Source organism: Leishmania panamensis (genome assembly GCF_000755165.1).
Source record: "Leishmania panamensis strain MHOM/PA/94/PSC-1 chromosome 15 sequence".
Taxonomy (NCBI): domain Eukaryota; phylum Euglenozoa; class Kinetoplastea; order Trypanosomatida; family Trypanosomatidae; genus Leishmania; species Leishmania panamensis.
Genome location: NC_025860.1, coordinates 401,148 through 417,426, shown reverse-complemented (window position 1 = coordinate 417,426; position 16,279 = coordinate 401,148). Strand labels below are relative to the sequence as shown.

Here is a 16,279-nt window from a genome sequence, read left to right as displayed (position 1 = left end):
GAAGCGTGTACACACGTACCTTCCTGCATCCACCACCACCACCCCGCCGCTGCCATCAGCCTCTCCACTCTACGAGACAAGTGCAACACAAATCGTCAGCAAACCACACGCGTGCGCGGCCATCTTATGCAAACGCCTGCGAGTGTTTTGTAGGTCACTTTTGCTCTCTTTGTTTCTTCGTATTGCTCTAACGCAAGCCGCCGTCGCCATCGCAGTCTTGCCTCGATCGTCAATCGCCACTTCCCCCCTCCCCTCCGTCACAACAATGTCATCCTCCTCCTCGCCAGCGCCGAGGAAGTTCAGCGCCGAGGTGCGCGACGACAACCCCTACAGTCGTCTGATGGCACTGCAACGGATGGGTGTCGTGGACGACTACGAGAGTATTCGCGATAAGGCGGTCGCCATCATTGGCGCCGGCGGCGTAGGCTCCGTCGTGGCGGAGATGCTGACGCGCTGCGGCATTGGCAAGCTCCTTCTCTTCGACTACGATACGGTGGAGATGGCGAACATGAATCGTCTCTTCTACCGCCCCGAGCAACAGGGGCTGAAGAAAGTAGAAGCCGCCAAGGAGACACTGAAGGACATCAACCCTGACACAGTCGTCGAGCCGCACGCCTACAACATTACCTCGACAGAGCAATGGCAACGCTTCTCGGACGCACTGACAAAGGGCGGCGTCTCTCCTAACTCGCCAATCGATCTCCTGCTGTGCTGCGTCGACAACTTCCAGGCACGTCTCACCGTGAACCTCGCGTGCCTGACGTACAAGCTGCCGTGGATGGAGAGTGGCGTCGCCGAGAACGCCGTCAGCGGACACATTCAGCTGCTGCTGCCCGGCGTCACTCCGTGCTACGAGTGCTGTCCTCCGCTCGTTGTCGCCACCGGCTTGTCAGAGGCGAAGCGAGAGGGCGTCTGCGCTGCCTCACTGCCGACCACTATGGGCATCGTCGCTGGCTTCCTGGCGCAGAACACGCTCAAGTACCTCCTGCATTTCGGCGAGGTCTCCGAGTACATCGGCTACGACGCCATGCGCGACCACTTCCCTCGCGTCGAGCTGAAGGCAAATCCAGAGTGCCGCAACGCGCTGTGCGGGGAGCGACAGGCCGCCTACGCGGCGAAGGTGCGGGCAATGGGCGAGGCGGCGCACCCGCTTTATGCCGCGCGCAAGGCCCGTGCAGATCGCGCAGAGAAGGAGCAGCAGGCGGCGCGGGCGCGGGCGAAGGCCTGCGCGGCCGAGTGGGGTATCACGGTGGAGGCTGAAGGCAAGGACTCACTCGTCGTCCACGGTAAGATGGTGGGCAGCTCCTCCGCTGCGGGCGAGGCAAGCAGTACGACCACCTCCGCCCTGCCGGGAAGAGAAGGGGAGGGCGTGAGCGGACTCGAGTACGCGTACGCCGGCACTGCGGGAGACAGCGCCAATGTCGCGGATGAAGACAAGTATGTCAAAACAACCGGTGCATCTATTGAGGAGCTCATGGCACGTATGAAGGCGATTCAGTAAGAACTCCATGAGCAGAGTGGAAGCTTTTAAGGGCGAAGCCGTGGTGGCAGTGAGAGAAGTGTGCCTGAGAAGAGACTTTGTATCCATCAGGTCCCCAAGGTGGATGTGGGTGCGGGTGGGGGAGGGGGGCTGTTCGTGACTGGGAGCGAGGCGGCAACCCCCCCACCCACCCCCCGGCGCTGAAAAAAGCCAAAGGCAAACAAAAATAAAATAATGCACGAGAAGAGCGCACAGCGAACACGTCGCTGTGCGCTGAATGTGTCGGAGGTGTTAGCCCCCGGGGTCGCTCTTTCGGTCGACTCCCTCCCTCCCTCCCCCCTCCCACCAATCACCACCACCGCTGCCCGCTCACTCCTCGTCTTTTCAATCGGGTAGGCTCTGCTCCGTCTGCACTCGTCAACCTTCAGCCTCTCTCTCGCTCGCCCACTCTCTCCAAAAGGCACCAAAGCATGCCATGGGCAAACCATACCTTACCCCGTCACCGATCACCGTCCCCCACCCCGACCCAACTATCCCCTCCTTATACCATCACGAAGGCCACGGAAAGCGCATCAAGGCGCACACATACACACGCACTAACGAGTGGTGGCCATCGCCATAGTCAGACGCAGCTCTCGTTCCGTGAGAATCATCTATGTCGAACAGCGAAGGGTGCGAGCGTCTCACCACCATCCCTGGTGCGTGCCCGACGCCGCTAGAGCTGGGCGTGTCAGGGTGGAACATCCTTCACTCCTCGGCCGCTGTCTACCCGTACAAACCGTCCGCCGTGCAACAGACAGCGATGAAGAACTTCATCGAGTCGTGGGCGCACGTGTACGCGTGCAGCTGGTGTGCCTACCACATGCGAGAGTACGTGCACAACCACCCTCCAGACGTTCGCGACAAGCTCACCGCATCACGCTACGTGTGTGAGATGCACAACGAGGTGAATGAGCGGCTCGGCAAAGATGCCTTCGATTGTTCCCCTGACGTGGTACTACGTCGGTGGCACCCTGGGTACCCAAATAAGATGGAAGACAAGCCAACGATCGAGGAGCAGCTGGCAGCGTCGGAACGGGAAAAGTCCACAGCAAAGGAGGCGAAGCGCCGTCAGCAAGAGGAAGAACGGCGCATCAGTGAGTTAGGGCTGCACACCCGCGAGGCGGCCCCAAAAGACGGTGCAGCCTGGCGGGACGCGAGTGAGGCAGCATCAAAGAAAGCGGGTGGCGGCTTGTGGAGCTGGTGGCTCTCTGGCAAACCGGCCTTAAGCACACCTGCAGCCAAGAGCAACGCACCGCCAGGCTCAAACTCGTCAGCTCCGCCTCCGACTACACAACACTGGCAGAGCACCTCCACCTCAGGTGCACTCACGACGCCACCGACTGGTGCGCTGGCGTCCGCCGCTGCTGACGTCGCCAACGTTGGTGCTACTCCTCCCCGCCATGGCTGGGCTACCTCCCTCTCGGAGGTGCATGAGAGCTCTGTGATGCCCACCCCGTCGCGCGGCAAGGCTGCGAATGACGTCACCGACATCGATGCCGTTCTCGAGCGGCTAAAGCGGTGTCAAGTGTACTGCCCAGAGGACGAAGAACTCAAGCACTAGCGAGCCTGCGCATTCCTGCTGTCCCTTTTCGGTGCTTGAATGCGTGTGTGCGTGGGCGTGTATGAACGCGCAGCCCCACTATCGCTATGAATCGGAATGCGCATCTCAGCCCGCGCTGTCGTTCAATTTGCAGAGGAAGAGAGACGGCGATGGTGCGTTTTTTTTTCTGTGTGTGTCTGCGAGAGAAGGGCACCTTTGCGTCCGGGAAGCCTCAGTCATGTGTGCGGGTGGACAACTTCTCAGCGCTCGTCCTCGCCACACGTCCACTCCACCGCCTGCGAGCAATCGTGACTGACAATGCGTATGGCGCATCAGCGAGGGTGCATGTTTGCCGAAGATGGCAATCCTATGCCCCTTCCCCACCACCATCGTCACGAAATTTCCCACCGCGACAGATGGCTCTTCGAGCTACCCACTGCCCCTTCCTTGTCATCATGCAAAGACGTGACACACACACACACGTCCACTTCCCCCTCCCCGCCTCCTCTCCTCTCGCGCGCGTGCGCACTTGGGACGCCGCTGCCCTTTACCCCTCTCCCCTCAGTCGCAGTGGCGTAGACGAGTCTAGCGTTGACAGCACCCCAATTTCACAGAGTTGATGCCGAGCACACCCTTCGCCACAGCGCAGCAACGTAAGCTGCTGACGTCGCTCTTGTAGTGTGTCGTACGCTCCTACCTATGTGTAATGGAGGGCGCAGGCCTGAAGCACCTCAGCGACGAACCCGTCGCTGAGGTCGGGCTGGACGAGGATGAGCGCAGCGATTTCTCGGACACCGATGATGCGGTACTCGCATTGGTTGTCGTCTTCAAAGGCCCCTCACTCTTCAGAAGACGCGGAGTCTCCAGCTTCGAAAAGCGGCAGCGGCGTTGCCTCTATCGGCGTAAGCACTCCGGGGTAGTATTGCCGTCGTGAAGCCATCTGCGGATGACTTGGTGGCGGTGACGGATCGAGCTGGTACAGAGCGGGCCGTGCGCTGTAGAGCTCGTACCACGTCAGCTGCCAAAACAACAGCAGAGGCGGATGCGGATGCGCGCAGGAATGGGAAGAAGACCGAGGCTGCAAGTCAGCTCTTGCTGTCACCCCTTCAAGGGTGCAGAGGCATCGCCCTTGAGCAGGGACGAGGTCGGAAAGGTGCTTTGCATGACCCCGCCGGCGGTCTTATTCGCGATACAGGGCGTGCTTGTCCCTCTCGCCCTCGGGTTTGCTGGGCCCGGCCATCTTCTAGACAGCACACCAGAGACCTGCATTTTTCGCCCTCGGCGCGCTCATGCATGTAGTGCTGAACTCTACCCCGGCACGGCCCTCACGGCCCACTGGCGTGGGGAGCCTGTGTGTGTGTGTGTGTGTGTGTGTGTGTGTCACCTCGAGGGGGTGGGGGGTGTTTGGGGCAGAGGCGGTGCACCGATGGCTGAGTCGGCGCATTGCCGCAACGCGTGTGCCTACGGCTGCTTTGCACCGGGGCAATGGTGCCTGTGGCAGGGTAGTGTGTCTGACCTCCCCTGATGTGTGTGTGTGTGGATGTGGCTGAGCGAGGGCAAGAGGGCACGTTGGGAAAGGGAAAATCCCTGCTGCTTTTTTAAGCTAGAGTTCCCCCCTCCCCGTCGGCTGTCATGGCCCTCTCTTGCCCCCCCCCCTTCACTGTTTGTCACCTCACTCTCTCTGTGGATCGTTCTTTGCAAAGTCAAACTAAGGGGGACTGGCACGTTTCTACGAGAACTGGGGATGGGGAGGAGGAGGAGCTGTACGGCCCCCTCCCCCCTTCTACCTCTCCCTTCCTCTTCACGAAGGTGGCGTGGGCGATCAAAGTGCATCGCGAAGGATTTGCCTTTACTGAGTTACTGTTACCATCTTCTTCATGCCCCACCCCCGACCCTCCTGCCTCTCTCTCTCCCTCCCCCCCTCCCTCCCGCCGGCTTGTCGTGGCTGTGCACGCACACACACATGCACCCTACTGCGCTGACACATCATCTGGCTCGCTACCGCCGGGAAGTCATTTTATTCTTCTGTGAAGCATCTCCCTCCCCCTAGAGAAAATGGGCCCACTCTCCAAGAAGCGCATGATCGTCCGCGACGGCGTGTTCTACGCCGAGCTGTTCGAGTTTCTCAAGCGCGAGCTGGCTGAGGAGGGCTTCTCGGGTGTCTCCTACCACATCACGACGCTCCGCACGGAAATCGTGATCAAGGCGACGAAGACCCGTGAGGTACTCGGTGTGAACGGCCGCCGAATCCGCGAGCTGACGGCCTGCATCCAGCAGCGCTTCAACTACAAGGAGGGCAAGCTCCAGTTGTACGTTGAGCGCGTTGAGGTGCGCGGCCTGTCGGCGATGGCGCAGGTGGAGTCCCTCCGCTTCAAGCTCCTGAGCAACCTGCAGGTGCGCCGCGCTGCCATGGGCATCATCCGCTACGTCATGGAGTCTGGTGCCAAGGGCTGCGAGGTCACTGTCGGTGGAAAGATCAAGGGCCAGCGTGCGAAGAGCATGACCTTCCGCGATGGCTACATGATCAAGTCCGGTACGGCCCATAAGTCCTTCGTTGACTCCGCCTGCCGTCACTGCTACATGCGCGCCGGCTGCATCGGGGTCAAGGTTAAGATTATGCTGCCGGGTGACTCGACTGGCCGCAACGGCCCGTCAGAGCCGCTGCCGGATGTGATCACTGTGATCGAGCCGAAGCAAATCACCGCGTCCGAGTAAGGCCACCATACCCGCTACGCGCTTTGTACGTGTACGTGCTCAGGGACGGCGGAAGAAGCGAGGGACTGGGTCCGATGCTGAACAAATGAATCTGAAGGACAGCAACGACGCGTTCATTACTTCTTTCACTTTGATCTATTTTCTTCCTGTCTGTGCGTGAGTGTGCCTCGGTGAGCAACCAAGTCATGGGGAGGGCGAGAGTGGGGGGAGTGTGGAGGGTCTTCCATCACTCTCTTTGCCTGTGTGTTTCTGCAACCTTTCAGGGCCACAGAGGATGCGGATAGCGGGCCCAACTCCCTCTCTCTTATCTCACCGCCGGCATCACGCGCAGTGCTCATTTCTTTCCTCATTTGATTCAAAAGGGAAAAACAAAAAGAGAAAAGACGACGACGCTGGGTGCTGCAGTATCATCGTGGACAGCTGTCGGCTGGCAGTTCAGCAACCGGAGGGGGGGGGGGCATGGGCGTGTGAGCCCACAGAGACGTGTCCGTCATCATGGGCCCTTTGCGGAGCGCCTCTTTTTGTCTCACTCACTGAAAGAGCGTGGACGAGTTGTGTCATGGAAGAGGGGTGGTTTGGGGTAGGTGGTGTTTCGCGGCGGCTTCGTCATCACCCCTGCCACACCACCACGGACATGTTTGCACCTCAGGGCGCGCATCTCCGGCATGTGTGCTGCCTTTCAGCGTGGTCATGCCCAGAGAGATGCCTCTCTCGCTCGTTGACCGGATGACCCTCTCTTTTCACCTTTCGCGTCCTCCTCCTCTTCCTTTACTTCTTCGTGCCGCTGATTTCGTATGTTGGGCGTTTCACGACTCCTCACGTCGCCATCATCACCGTCACTGCCAGCACAAACACTCATCCTCCTCCTCCCCCTCTTCTTCGGATCGGACACACACGCGGAACGCACTACGCCCTTTTCGCTTGTGCCTCTTCCACACGGGCCAGTGCGCGTGCAGAGGAAGTGGGAGATGTGCGTGCTGGGCGTACACCCAAAAGGATACAGCGCCACCGTCGAGCTCGTGCGACAGCACCGAGAGCGAAATCAGATACCTTTGTTTCATGGAAGAAGGACGGAAACAACCATAGACGTTTGCGGGCTGCTGTAGCCCCATTCACCCACCGACCCCCCCTCTCTCTCTCTCTCTCTCTCTCTCTCCCAGGCGAAGAACATTAGCAATACGCTGCCTCTCTTGTCTTCGTTCACGGAGCTCTTCCTCCCTTCCTCTCTCGACCCGCCTCGCAACGCGTGTGAAGTATTAATGTCGAACCGGTGTAGAGAACAGCAGAGAGAGTACGGGCACTGTATCACTCGCGAGGTGAAGCATCTGCATCCTTCGTGCCCCTCTGCATCACAGACGCATCCGGCGGAGATGGATGCCGTGGTAGACGCGGCGGACCCGCGCGTCGCGCCTGCCGTCCAGCAGCTCTCCGCGGTCGCCCAGCGTGTATACGTGGTATGGCAGCGTATGGGCGTCCCCTCGCGCGACCGGCAGCAAAAGTGGAGCACCTTCCTCTTCGGCTCTCTCCTACCCTTTCTGGAAGACTTCTGCACCCTGCAGGAGGCCGCCGAGTACAATGCGGCCACGGAGAACGACGCGCTGCTGCGGGACGTGTGCCACCTTGCCGTGCGGCTGGATGAGTCGCCGCGGCAGCCGGAGGTGGCGTCGATTGTGTCGCTGCTGAAGGAGCACTACGCACAGACGCAGCAACGGCACCCATTCGCCGGAAGCGGTGTCGGGTGTAAAGCTACCAGTGATGAAGCAGGACCATCGGCGAATACCGCGGAGTCGACAGCAACTCCGCGGTGCGGCGGTGACGTTGAGGGGGATGCTGAGACAGGCGTCCCCCCGTCAGGCGCCAAGGAGCTGATGTATCTCACTCTCCCCTCTTTTACCGTACTCATCGACGCCGCTTGCCTACCCGGGCAGCACTCCGGAGAGAAGGGCAACGAGCAGCAGCAGCAGCAGCAGCAAGAGCGTCTTCATCAGGGAGGCGGCGTGGGCTTAGAGACTGACGACGGCAACGGCGAGCAGGGAGCAAACGTCAGCGGTAGCAATGACCGCAGCACCGCGACCCAAGCCCTGCGTCGCCTGCTTCACAACAACACTCATGAAGGCGTGCGTCAGCAACTGCAAGCGGAGCTGGATCGACTACAGCGCCTTGCCGACAACCGACTGCAGGTGTTGCAGCTGCTGTGCAAGCAGCGCGCGATTATGAACCGCAGCACGCAGGAGCAGGTGGTGTTGCGTGCGGCGTATCGAGCCAAGTACCTCGGCAAAGAAGAGGTCCACAGCGGCAGCGAGCTCGGAAAGCGGACCAGCCTCAGTTTGAGCGCTGCGGGGGATCGACGGCCCCTGACGACTATCGCTGTCGACACGGCATCCATGTACTCCTCGGGCTTTGTCTCGCCGCTAACATCGCCCAAGATGTCCGGCCATACTGCCGCCTCGGTAGTACCGTCCAGCGGCAAGTGTGAAGAAGACAACAGCAGCTCCGGTGCCAACGAAGGGACAGACGCCATTGCGACCCTTGTCAACCGCCCAACAACCTCGCTGCAGGATGCCACGCGTGAGGAGCTGCAACTGCTCTTGTCTGCCGCCTCGTGTTCCCTCGAAGTACCGCACAGCACGCATGGAGGCGACGGCAGCGTCAGTCACACGTCGCTCGAGCACAGCGAGGAAGGCGAGATGGGTAATGCGACGTGGCCAACGTGTAGCTCGACGACGACGACGACCACAACCGAGGCACGCGTCGCTTCACAGAAAGCATGGCCCTCCGCCGGCGTCCTTGTCGCAGCCAAGACCGCCGATACTCACACCAAAACGGCGGTGAGTAGTGCCCCCAGCACGCCGTCGGGCGAGGCGGCGCGTGCGACAGTGCTGGAGGTGGACGTGTCGAGCATAACTGCGTACGGCACCCACCAAAACCTCGCTCTCTCGCGCATCCACGCTGAGGCCGAGGCGGTTGTGCGCAGCATCGACGAGCACAACCGTCGCATGCAGCTGGAGGCGCAGGAGGAGCTGCACGCGCTTGAGACGCTAGAGGTGTTGTGGCGGGCCATCTCCGTGCAAAGGACATCTCCAAACGCCTCGTCATTGCTTTCCCTCCCACATCGGGGTAAGGATGAAGCGGGGAGCCGAAGGGAAGCTAGCGGCTCTGTCCACAGCAGCGGCAATGAAAAGAATGCCGTGGCACGCCCTGCCATAAACCCCATCTCCTCGCCACTTTTCGAGCCTCTCGAACCAGAGCCGTACAGGGAAACAACCGAGGAGATCGTCGCTCGGTACAGACAGCTGCACGCCGCGTATGAGGCGGACGTCGCCGCACAGCAGCAGCCATGCCCTGCAGCCAGCGTGACACTGCTTCAGACGATGCCGGTGCCGGCGTCCTCAGTTGGCTCACCGCCGTCATCTTTGAAGAGCAGCACAAGTCTCACGTCACTGGCGACGGTAAATGACAGCGACAGCGCAGGTGACCAGAAGGCTGTGCATCGGATGGGTGGCGGCTTGTACCTGCCGCCACTTGTCCGCCAAATCCTTCGCGCCGCCTCGTACGCGCCGGTACTGGACTACGTCCGTCGCTCTCGGGTTGCCTTTCAGGCGCACCTCAGCACGCAGCAGGACGTCCTGGTAGAGAAGACAATGGCCCGACTGCGCAATGTCTACGAGGCCTACTACGCGGCGACGCATGACAAGACGTATGCGGTGGCACCGGACGGGGAACTGCGCGTTGCGATGGAAGAAGAACTGTTAGAGACGTTCCAGGCACAGCAGTCAGCGGTCGAAGCGACACGACATCAGCAGCGGTGCGATGAGGTCGACAATGAAAATACAAGCAGCACCGTATCGCGTGAAGCAGCAGCCGTTACTTCACCGCCACCATCGCCATCTGGCAAGGTGCTGCTCAGCTTTCAGCGCCACCTGATGGCGTGTCAACAGGTGCGGGAACAGGCGGCGGACGAAATTGAGTTTTTGCGCCTTCGGCTGCACATTATCGAGCAAGCCGCGCCGCTGGTACAGAACTATCAGGAGATTGTCCGGGAGGAAGCTGAGATGCATGCCACGAGTCGCGAGCGACTCTTGAACAAGAAGGTGAATATGGCAAAACAGTTGCTGCAAGAAGAGAAAACGCGGCGACGGGTGGCAAAGGAGCTTCCACGCATTCTGAGTCTTCTGAAGGAACTTGTCGCGGCGTGGGACGCACTGCAAGCCGCCACCGATCCCCGTGAGGACATTGCAGACGTGGGCGACTACCACAACGACGGCCCAGGTGCCTCGATGTTGCCTCCGCCGCCGTCGGCCAAGGCAGAGCTGTGGATCCACGGTCAACGCGTCCGAGACCTGCTGACAGCTTCGCAGACCACAACAGTGCAGCCTGTCTCGCGCGTGCGCAGTCGCAGTGCATCGAGCCCACAGCCCTTGCGGTCGCACCCACCTCCCCGCTCCGTTTCCCCAGCCCCGCCGGCGCTCGCACGGCACCGTGTAGAGCAGCGATTCGCAGTCCCTGATCGAGGGCTGTCGCTGCATTCTTCCCGCAAAGGCTCACCGACACCAGCGCGCACGCCTCTCCCGGGGTGCCGTCGGGTGGCTGGGGATAGCAGCGTGGGGGTTGGTGTTGCCACAACTTCTGTAGAGCGGCCCGGCCACTCGCTGCGGCCCCACAGCAACACTACATCGCCATCGATACAGTCGTGCACGCCGTCCAACTCAAAGCCCACAGCGCACTCGTACAGGCCTGGCTCCCTCCGGCCCCTACCAGCTCGAGAGCCATCCCGCTCCCCACCGCCGCTGTGGCCAGTGCTACCACATCGTGGCCTCTCCCCCGTCTCCTCCAACACGAACCCGCAGCCGCAGAGGAAGATTGCTCATACGTCCACGAGTCCCTCCCCCTCGTCCGCATCGACCACCACCGCCACCACCACCAGATTTGGCAGAGTGCCATTTTCGTAAGAGGAGGGCTTGCGTGTGCGCACGGTGGGTCTTGTCGGGGTATCGTCTCATTTGCTCTGGACTACTGGTCGCGCGTGTCCCCCTTGCTCTTCCCCACTCACTAGAGCTGCTGGTTGGGTGTAGGCCTTTGCCGCTGCTGCTGCTGCACTTCCCCAACCCCCCCCCCCCCCACACCCTCCCTCCCTTCCGTCTCTCTTCGTCGTCCTGTACCCCTACATTCCCCTTCCCCTTCTCACCCCTCTCTGGCGGCGTAGATCTCGTTTTCTCCTCCCCTTTACCCCCGCGCTGACGTCATCCCCCACTGGCCTGCTGCTCCTTCTCCGTGGCAACGCTGCCTTGTCTGCAGTACACCGTAGAGAAACACGTCGAATGATTGCCCATGCTGTTGCCATCCTCCTTTCCCCACCCGCCCACCCACCCACCCACCCCACACACTCACACACACACACGCACTTCTCTCCCCTCTCCGGTGAACCACTCTGTGCTACATCGGAGATCGTGGTCGGCATGACTGAAGCAGTACGCTCTCGCGTGTCTTGCTCTCTGTGGAGAAGCCACCACGAGTAACAATAGAAGCATGATGGCAAACGTTGAACCGTACTTACGACGGTCTCTTCCTGTACCTCCCCTCCGGTGCGGTACACCTTTCCATGCCAGTCTCTCAGCTGCTTCTTACTGTCCATTTCTCTCTCCGTCTCACTGTTTAACCTTTGTCCTTGCAGCTCCACCGCGCCACTCCCTCGGCACACCACACGCGAAAGGTCGGAAGCTCTGTAACTCCACACGCTCACGCAGCACATCGCTTTACGTCACTCAGAGCTCTCCACTTTTTTCTCTCTCTCTCTCTTCCTCACTCGACGCCCGATCTTCGTGCACATCATGACCGCTCCGGCAGCAGCAGCAGCAGCCTCGCCGACGCCGGGCACCTCCTCCGTGCCACTGGAGTGGAGCTCGACGTGGAACCTCTTCGACGAGCGCCATACAAAGCTGGTGTCGCATATTGACCTTAAGCACATTCTACGCAGCCTCGGGCGCCGCTACACGGAGGCAGAGTTCAACGATCTCCTAAGGCCCTTGCCAGACCCTGCCTCGTACGACGCATTTGTTAAGCTGATGCAACAACCGTACACGGGGCCGACCGAGGACGACCTCGTGACAGCGCTACGCGCCTTCGACGTCGGCGACTCAGGCCGGCTGAAGCTCTCTGAACTTATTACCCTTCTCACAACGCTGGGGGAGAAGATGCCGGAGGCCGACGTGCGGCAACTACTCGCCGAGGTGCCAACAGATGAAAAGGGGCGGGTGCGCATCGACGAGCTGGCGACGTACCTGTGCACCCCCGTGCCGACCACGACACCCGACATCATGGAGCTGAAGAAGCAGCTGGAGCAGGTACAGTCAACGGCTGGCGCATCCGCGACCAAGGGCAGCTAAGGGCGTCTACATGTAGTGATGGTGAGGGGGGGCAGGGGCATCGTCGTCCAGCTTCGCTTCCCGCCAGCTGCATGCCCCCTGTTCTGTCTCTTTAACCCACACACCTGTCCATGTGGTTGTTGATGGCACACGCGCACACACACACACACCACCGCAGACTTCTGTCAGCTGCATGACGCGCTATTCCCTTACACGTATGTGTTCGCCTTGGCAGCACTACACGCTTATCTCGTCTCTCTCATGTACATTGACGGCAATGGTGCCTGACGGTGCCGATACACCCGAAACTGCAAGGCAAAAAATGAGAGAAAAACGATTCATGTGAAAATGGGCGCCTACATCAGCACGCGTGCGTGCACACACACACACACACACACACGCACCTGCGCCTGCGCTCTCTCGCTCTCTCTCTCCTTGTTTTCTGCTCAACTGTGCCCTCTTCATCCTCTCTAGAGGCTTCTCTTCTCCTCCCTCAGCGCCTCCATCCTCTTACCCGTGTGACGAGAGAGAACACAATAAGAAGCACACCAGTTGTGAGTTCGACTGACGTCGTGATCTCCGTCCTCCCCCCCTCTCTGAGCTTCTCGGGGAAAGGGAGGTCAGACGCACAGCGCTGCCACGCACCACATCACGTAGAACGGCGCAGCCTTACCCTCACACATGCTTCAGCACTTCTATACACACACGCGTACACCCACCCACAAAAGAAAAACTGCCTCAGTCAGCCTCACGCAGAGAAGTGAAAAGGTGACACACACACACACACACACACACACACACTGAAAGGGAAAAGAAAAACGAGAGAGAGAAAGGCCCCTACGGCAACGCAGCGCCGACGCCTGCCCCTCTGCTCAACGTCAACAGTGCGCTATGAGCCATGAGGACTCAAACCGGGACGACTGGGGAGTGGGCACCACCAGCACGCCCGTGGCCGTACCGCCGCTGAGCTCGCTCTCCGCCCACTCGTCAACAGCGCGTAACGGTCAAGAGCTCCGTATGTTGTTTAACGTGTCGAGCGCCAGCACAGCAGCACGCGTCGTATCGCCTCCAACATCATCACAACAGCCGCCGAGGAGATGCAGTGACAGTGAGACTGCGAACTACCGCACTACCTCACCGTCACCGCCGCCGTCGCCGTCGCAGTCCTCCACCACAGACACGGTCAGTGACAGCAGTGACACACTGAACGAGGACACTGTCACCTCCTCGACGGAATTAACACGGCTCCCGCGAGCGTTAGCATCGTCTCCATCCACGCCGTCACCGTCCGTAGCGCCGTGCCCAAACCCTGAGCTGTCCACGCAGCCGCTGGGCGCTGCCAATCTCGGGAGTGCGAGTGCCGTCGGCGTCAACGCGAGTCTCAATGGAGTGCCTGGCGGTGAAAACAGGGGTTCCTCCTCTCCAACTACGTCCCCGAATAGTCCTGTCGTCAGTGGCAACCCGCGGCGTTCGCTGAATGCCGCCTTCACGCTCAGCCCGCGCACTGAAAGTGAGGTGGAGATCTCCGTGGAGTACAACAGCGACGCGTCAAGCGTGTGCTTCGACCTGGACCGGCATGACCCGCCCATCAGGCAGCACTACCATCTCGGCCGCCTGGAGGAGCGTCGCGCCTTCGTCACGGAGGGCTGCGTCGCGGCAGCGCAGGGGATGTCCACACAGCGCATCCTTGACCACCTGCTCCCGGCGCTGCTCACGGCATTCGAGGCGGACGACTACAGTGAGTCCTTCGAGGACTGCGCCCCGTGCATCGCGCGTGCCCTGCCGCAGATCGTGGCGTGCATGGAGGCACGTACAACGGCCAACCTCACCTACTTCATGGGCCTCATCATGGCGCTGTGCTGCTCCGCGGAGGGAGTCGTCGCGAAGGCGATTACGACCTCCCTGCAGACCATTCTGGAGATGCTCGCGGACGATGTACTGCGCGAACTCTTCCTCCCTTTCGTACTCACGATGCGCCTATCCTTCTGGAGTGCGCCGCGCGTCGTGGCAGCCGGGCTGCTCGGCTACCTTGCTATGCGACCGGCAGTGCTTCAGGCAAGCGGCTTGAGTGTGTCGGACATGTTCAACTACTACGCAGAGTGCAGCAGCGACGCCTCGGCAATGGTCCGCTCGGCCGTTGTCATGTCCCTACATGACTGGGTGCGTGTGGCGGCTGTGCATCGCCTCACGCTGGCCGAGATGCCGCTGCCGCTTCTGAAGAGTCTTGCCACTGACGACCTTAGTGACACCGTCCGCTACCTTTTAATCGAAGAGGTGGTGAAGCTGGCGCAGATGATCGGGCCCAAGTCGTCGTCCAAGTATCTGCTCAGTACCTTCGTAGGCGCGCATATGGACCCAAGCTGGCGGGTACGCTACACTGCAGCCAATCAGCTTGGCGCGATGGCAGCGCTGGTGATGAACGCCAACGACTTGGAGGTGGTTCTGGATACACTCGCGCGTGACGAGGAGCCGGAGACGCGCGCGGCTGTGGCGCGGCAGCTCGAGTGGATGGTGCAGCACTGCAGCAGCGAGGTCATCCAGCACTGTTGTGTTCCTGTTGCAGTAGCCCTGTCGCAGGATGCCGACCCGGTCGTGCGGCGCAGTGCGGCTCGCCACTACCACTGCTTCATAACTGGTAGCGATGAAGTGGTTCGGACCATGTGCAAGGCGCTGCGAGCATTGATGCAAGACGCAGCCTTCCCTGTCCAAGAGAACGCTATTGAGAGCCTGGGGGATCTCGTGACGGCGCTCGAGGGGAGTCTGCAGGCAGCAGTGCAGCCTGCAGCGCTAGGTAGTCCCGGCGGCAGCAACAGCGAAACGGCGCTCTCGTCACCTAACTCATTCCGTAGCCCCGCCTCGCGGCGGCACCCGGCGTCGGCGTTGGCCACTGCGCACGCCCGCGGCAGCCGCCATAAATCGCCACACTGCTCCCCGCGATTGGCCAGTGGTGCGACGGCGGGCAGTGGGCCAGCTGATGCAGGGGAGGTGAACGCCACCTTCACACGGAAGCGCGCCGACGCGATTGTGCGCTCCTTTATGACGGAGGTGCTGACCCTCAGCGAGTCGCGCAACTGGCGCATCCGCGACGCTGTGGTGCGTGTTGTGCACCACTTCTGCAAGGTTCTCAGTCCTGGCCAGTTCCGCCCCCTCACCAACATGCTCTTCATCGCCCTTCACGACCCCGTCAGCACTGTCCGCTCGCAGGCGGTGCGCACGCTGAAGGAGGTGGCGGTGGCCTACGGGGGCAAGTGGGCGACTCAGACGGCGGCAGAGCTATTGCAGTCAGACACGCTTGCCCCGGCGCGCGCCGTGAGCTACATGTGGCGTATCATAATGATCCAGTGCCTAGAGGTTCTGCTACCGGTAGCGAGCGAGCTCGGCCCATGCGAAGCGCAGCGGCGGCAGCTCCTCGCGACGACGCTGCCGCTGCTGCGTGACTATGTCACTGACCGTGTGCCAAACGTCCGTCTCGCGGCGGCGCACGCGCTACCTTGCTGGTACTCCTGGTTCGATGTGACGGCGGGAGAGCGGAGGGCGTACAACGCGGCAATCGAAGAACTGCAGCAGGACACGGACATCGACGTCCTCAGTGCTTCGCATAACATTCCGTACAACAACAGCGGCAGCAGCAGCAGCGTCGCCGACGGTGCGGGGCGCTGACGGGGCAACGGCAGAGGCATCGCGTGCTCGCAGATGGCATACGGAGGTGAGGCAGAGAGGGAAAGAGGCGAGATGGGAGAAGCGGGCCGCAAAGGGGGGAGTTAGCGTGTCTCCTTTATGTATCTCTGTTTCCTCTGTATGGCACAGCGACACGCCGCCTCGCTTGTGCGCCTGCTCTCCTCACTTTTGAGCGTTCGATCCCAGCCCCTTCTCCTTCCCTCTCCGGCGTTTTCGCTCCCGGCTTTTTGGCGCTCACGTGTGTGTGTGTGGTCAGACGTGCATCACCGCGTCTCTTCGCTCTCGTGGCTGTGTCCGCTGGTGCTTGTGCGTGTGTGTATGCCATGGCACTTGTCTTGCTGTTGTACTCCCTCCCTCCCTCCCTCCCTCTCGTGTTTGCTTCTCGTTTGGTCTTGGCGTGCGGGCGCTTTTTATTTTTTGCGCAGTTCGCCAAAAAGTGTGTTTGCCATCGTTTTACTTTTG

The 16,279-nt window shown here is 60.9% G+C and overlaps 6 protein-coding genes across 6 annotated transcripts, besides 1 other annotated feature; all 6 read left to right on the top strand.

Annotated features, from left to right (window-relative positions):
- Positions 1 to 265: 265 nt before the first annotated feature.
- Positions 266 to 1,501, top strand: UBA5 (E1-like ubiquitin-activating enzyme, putative; the record flags this gene model as incomplete). Its single annotated transcript, XM_010699171.1, has 1 exon — positions 266 to 1,501. One exon carries the CDS (start codon positions 266 to 268, stop codon positions 1,499 to 1,501), a length of 1,236 nt encoding a protein of 411 aa, XP_010697473.1.
- A 634-nt stretch (positions 1,502 to 2,135) lies between these two features.
- LPMP_150970 (2Fe-2S iron-sulfur cluster binding domain containing protein, putative) lies at positions 2,136 to 3,083 on the top strand (the record flags this gene model as incomplete). Its single annotated transcript, XM_010699170.1, has 1 exon — positions 2,136 to 3,083. The coding sequence occupies one exon, from the start codon at positions 2,136 to 2,138 to the stop codon at positions 3,081 to 3,083; it is 948 nt and encodes a 315-aa protein (XP_010697472.1).
- Positions 3,084 to 4,381: 1,298 nt separating this feature from the next.
- Positions 4,382 to 4,573: a repeat region.
- A 544-nt stretch (positions 4,574 to 5,117) lies between these two features.
- Positions 5,118 to 5,777, top strand: LPMP_150960 (40S ribosomal protein S3, putative; the record flags this gene model as incomplete). The annotated part of the gene is made up of 1 exon (XM_010699169.1): positions 5,118 to 5,777. The coding sequence occupies one exon, from the start codon at positions 5,118 to 5,120 to the stop codon at positions 5,775 to 5,777; it is 660 nt and encodes a 219-aa protein (XP_010697471.1).
- A 1,259-nt stretch (positions 5,778 to 7,036) lies between these two features.
- On the top strand, positions 7,037 to 10,726 carry LPMP_150950 (hypothetical protein; the record flags this gene model as incomplete). Its single annotated transcript, XM_010699168.1, has 1 exon — positions 7,037 to 10,726. One exon carries the CDS (start codon positions 7,037 to 7,039, stop codon positions 10,724 to 10,726), a length of 3,690 nt encoding a protein of 1,229 aa, XP_010697470.1.
- An 879-nt stretch (positions 10,727 to 11,605) lies between these two features.
- LPMP_150940 (calmodulin-like protein) lies at positions 11,606 to 12,160 on the top strand (the record flags this gene model as incomplete). The annotated part of the gene is made up of 1 exon (XM_010699167.1): positions 11,606 to 12,160. One exon carries the CDS (start codon positions 11,606 to 11,608, stop codon positions 12,158 to 12,160), a length of 555 nt encoding a protein of 184 aa, XP_010697469.1.
- An 870-nt stretch (positions 12,161 to 13,030) lies between these two features.
- Positions 13,031 to 15,799, top strand: LPMP_150930 (protein phosphatase 2A regulatory subunit, putative; the record flags this gene model as incomplete). Its single annotated transcript, XM_010699166.1, has 1 exon — positions 13,031 to 15,799. One exon carries the CDS (start codon positions 13,031 to 13,033, stop codon positions 15,797 to 15,799), a length of 2,769 nt encoding a protein of 922 aa, XP_010697468.1.
- Between the last annotated feature and the right edge of the window lie 480 nt (positions 15,800 to 16,279).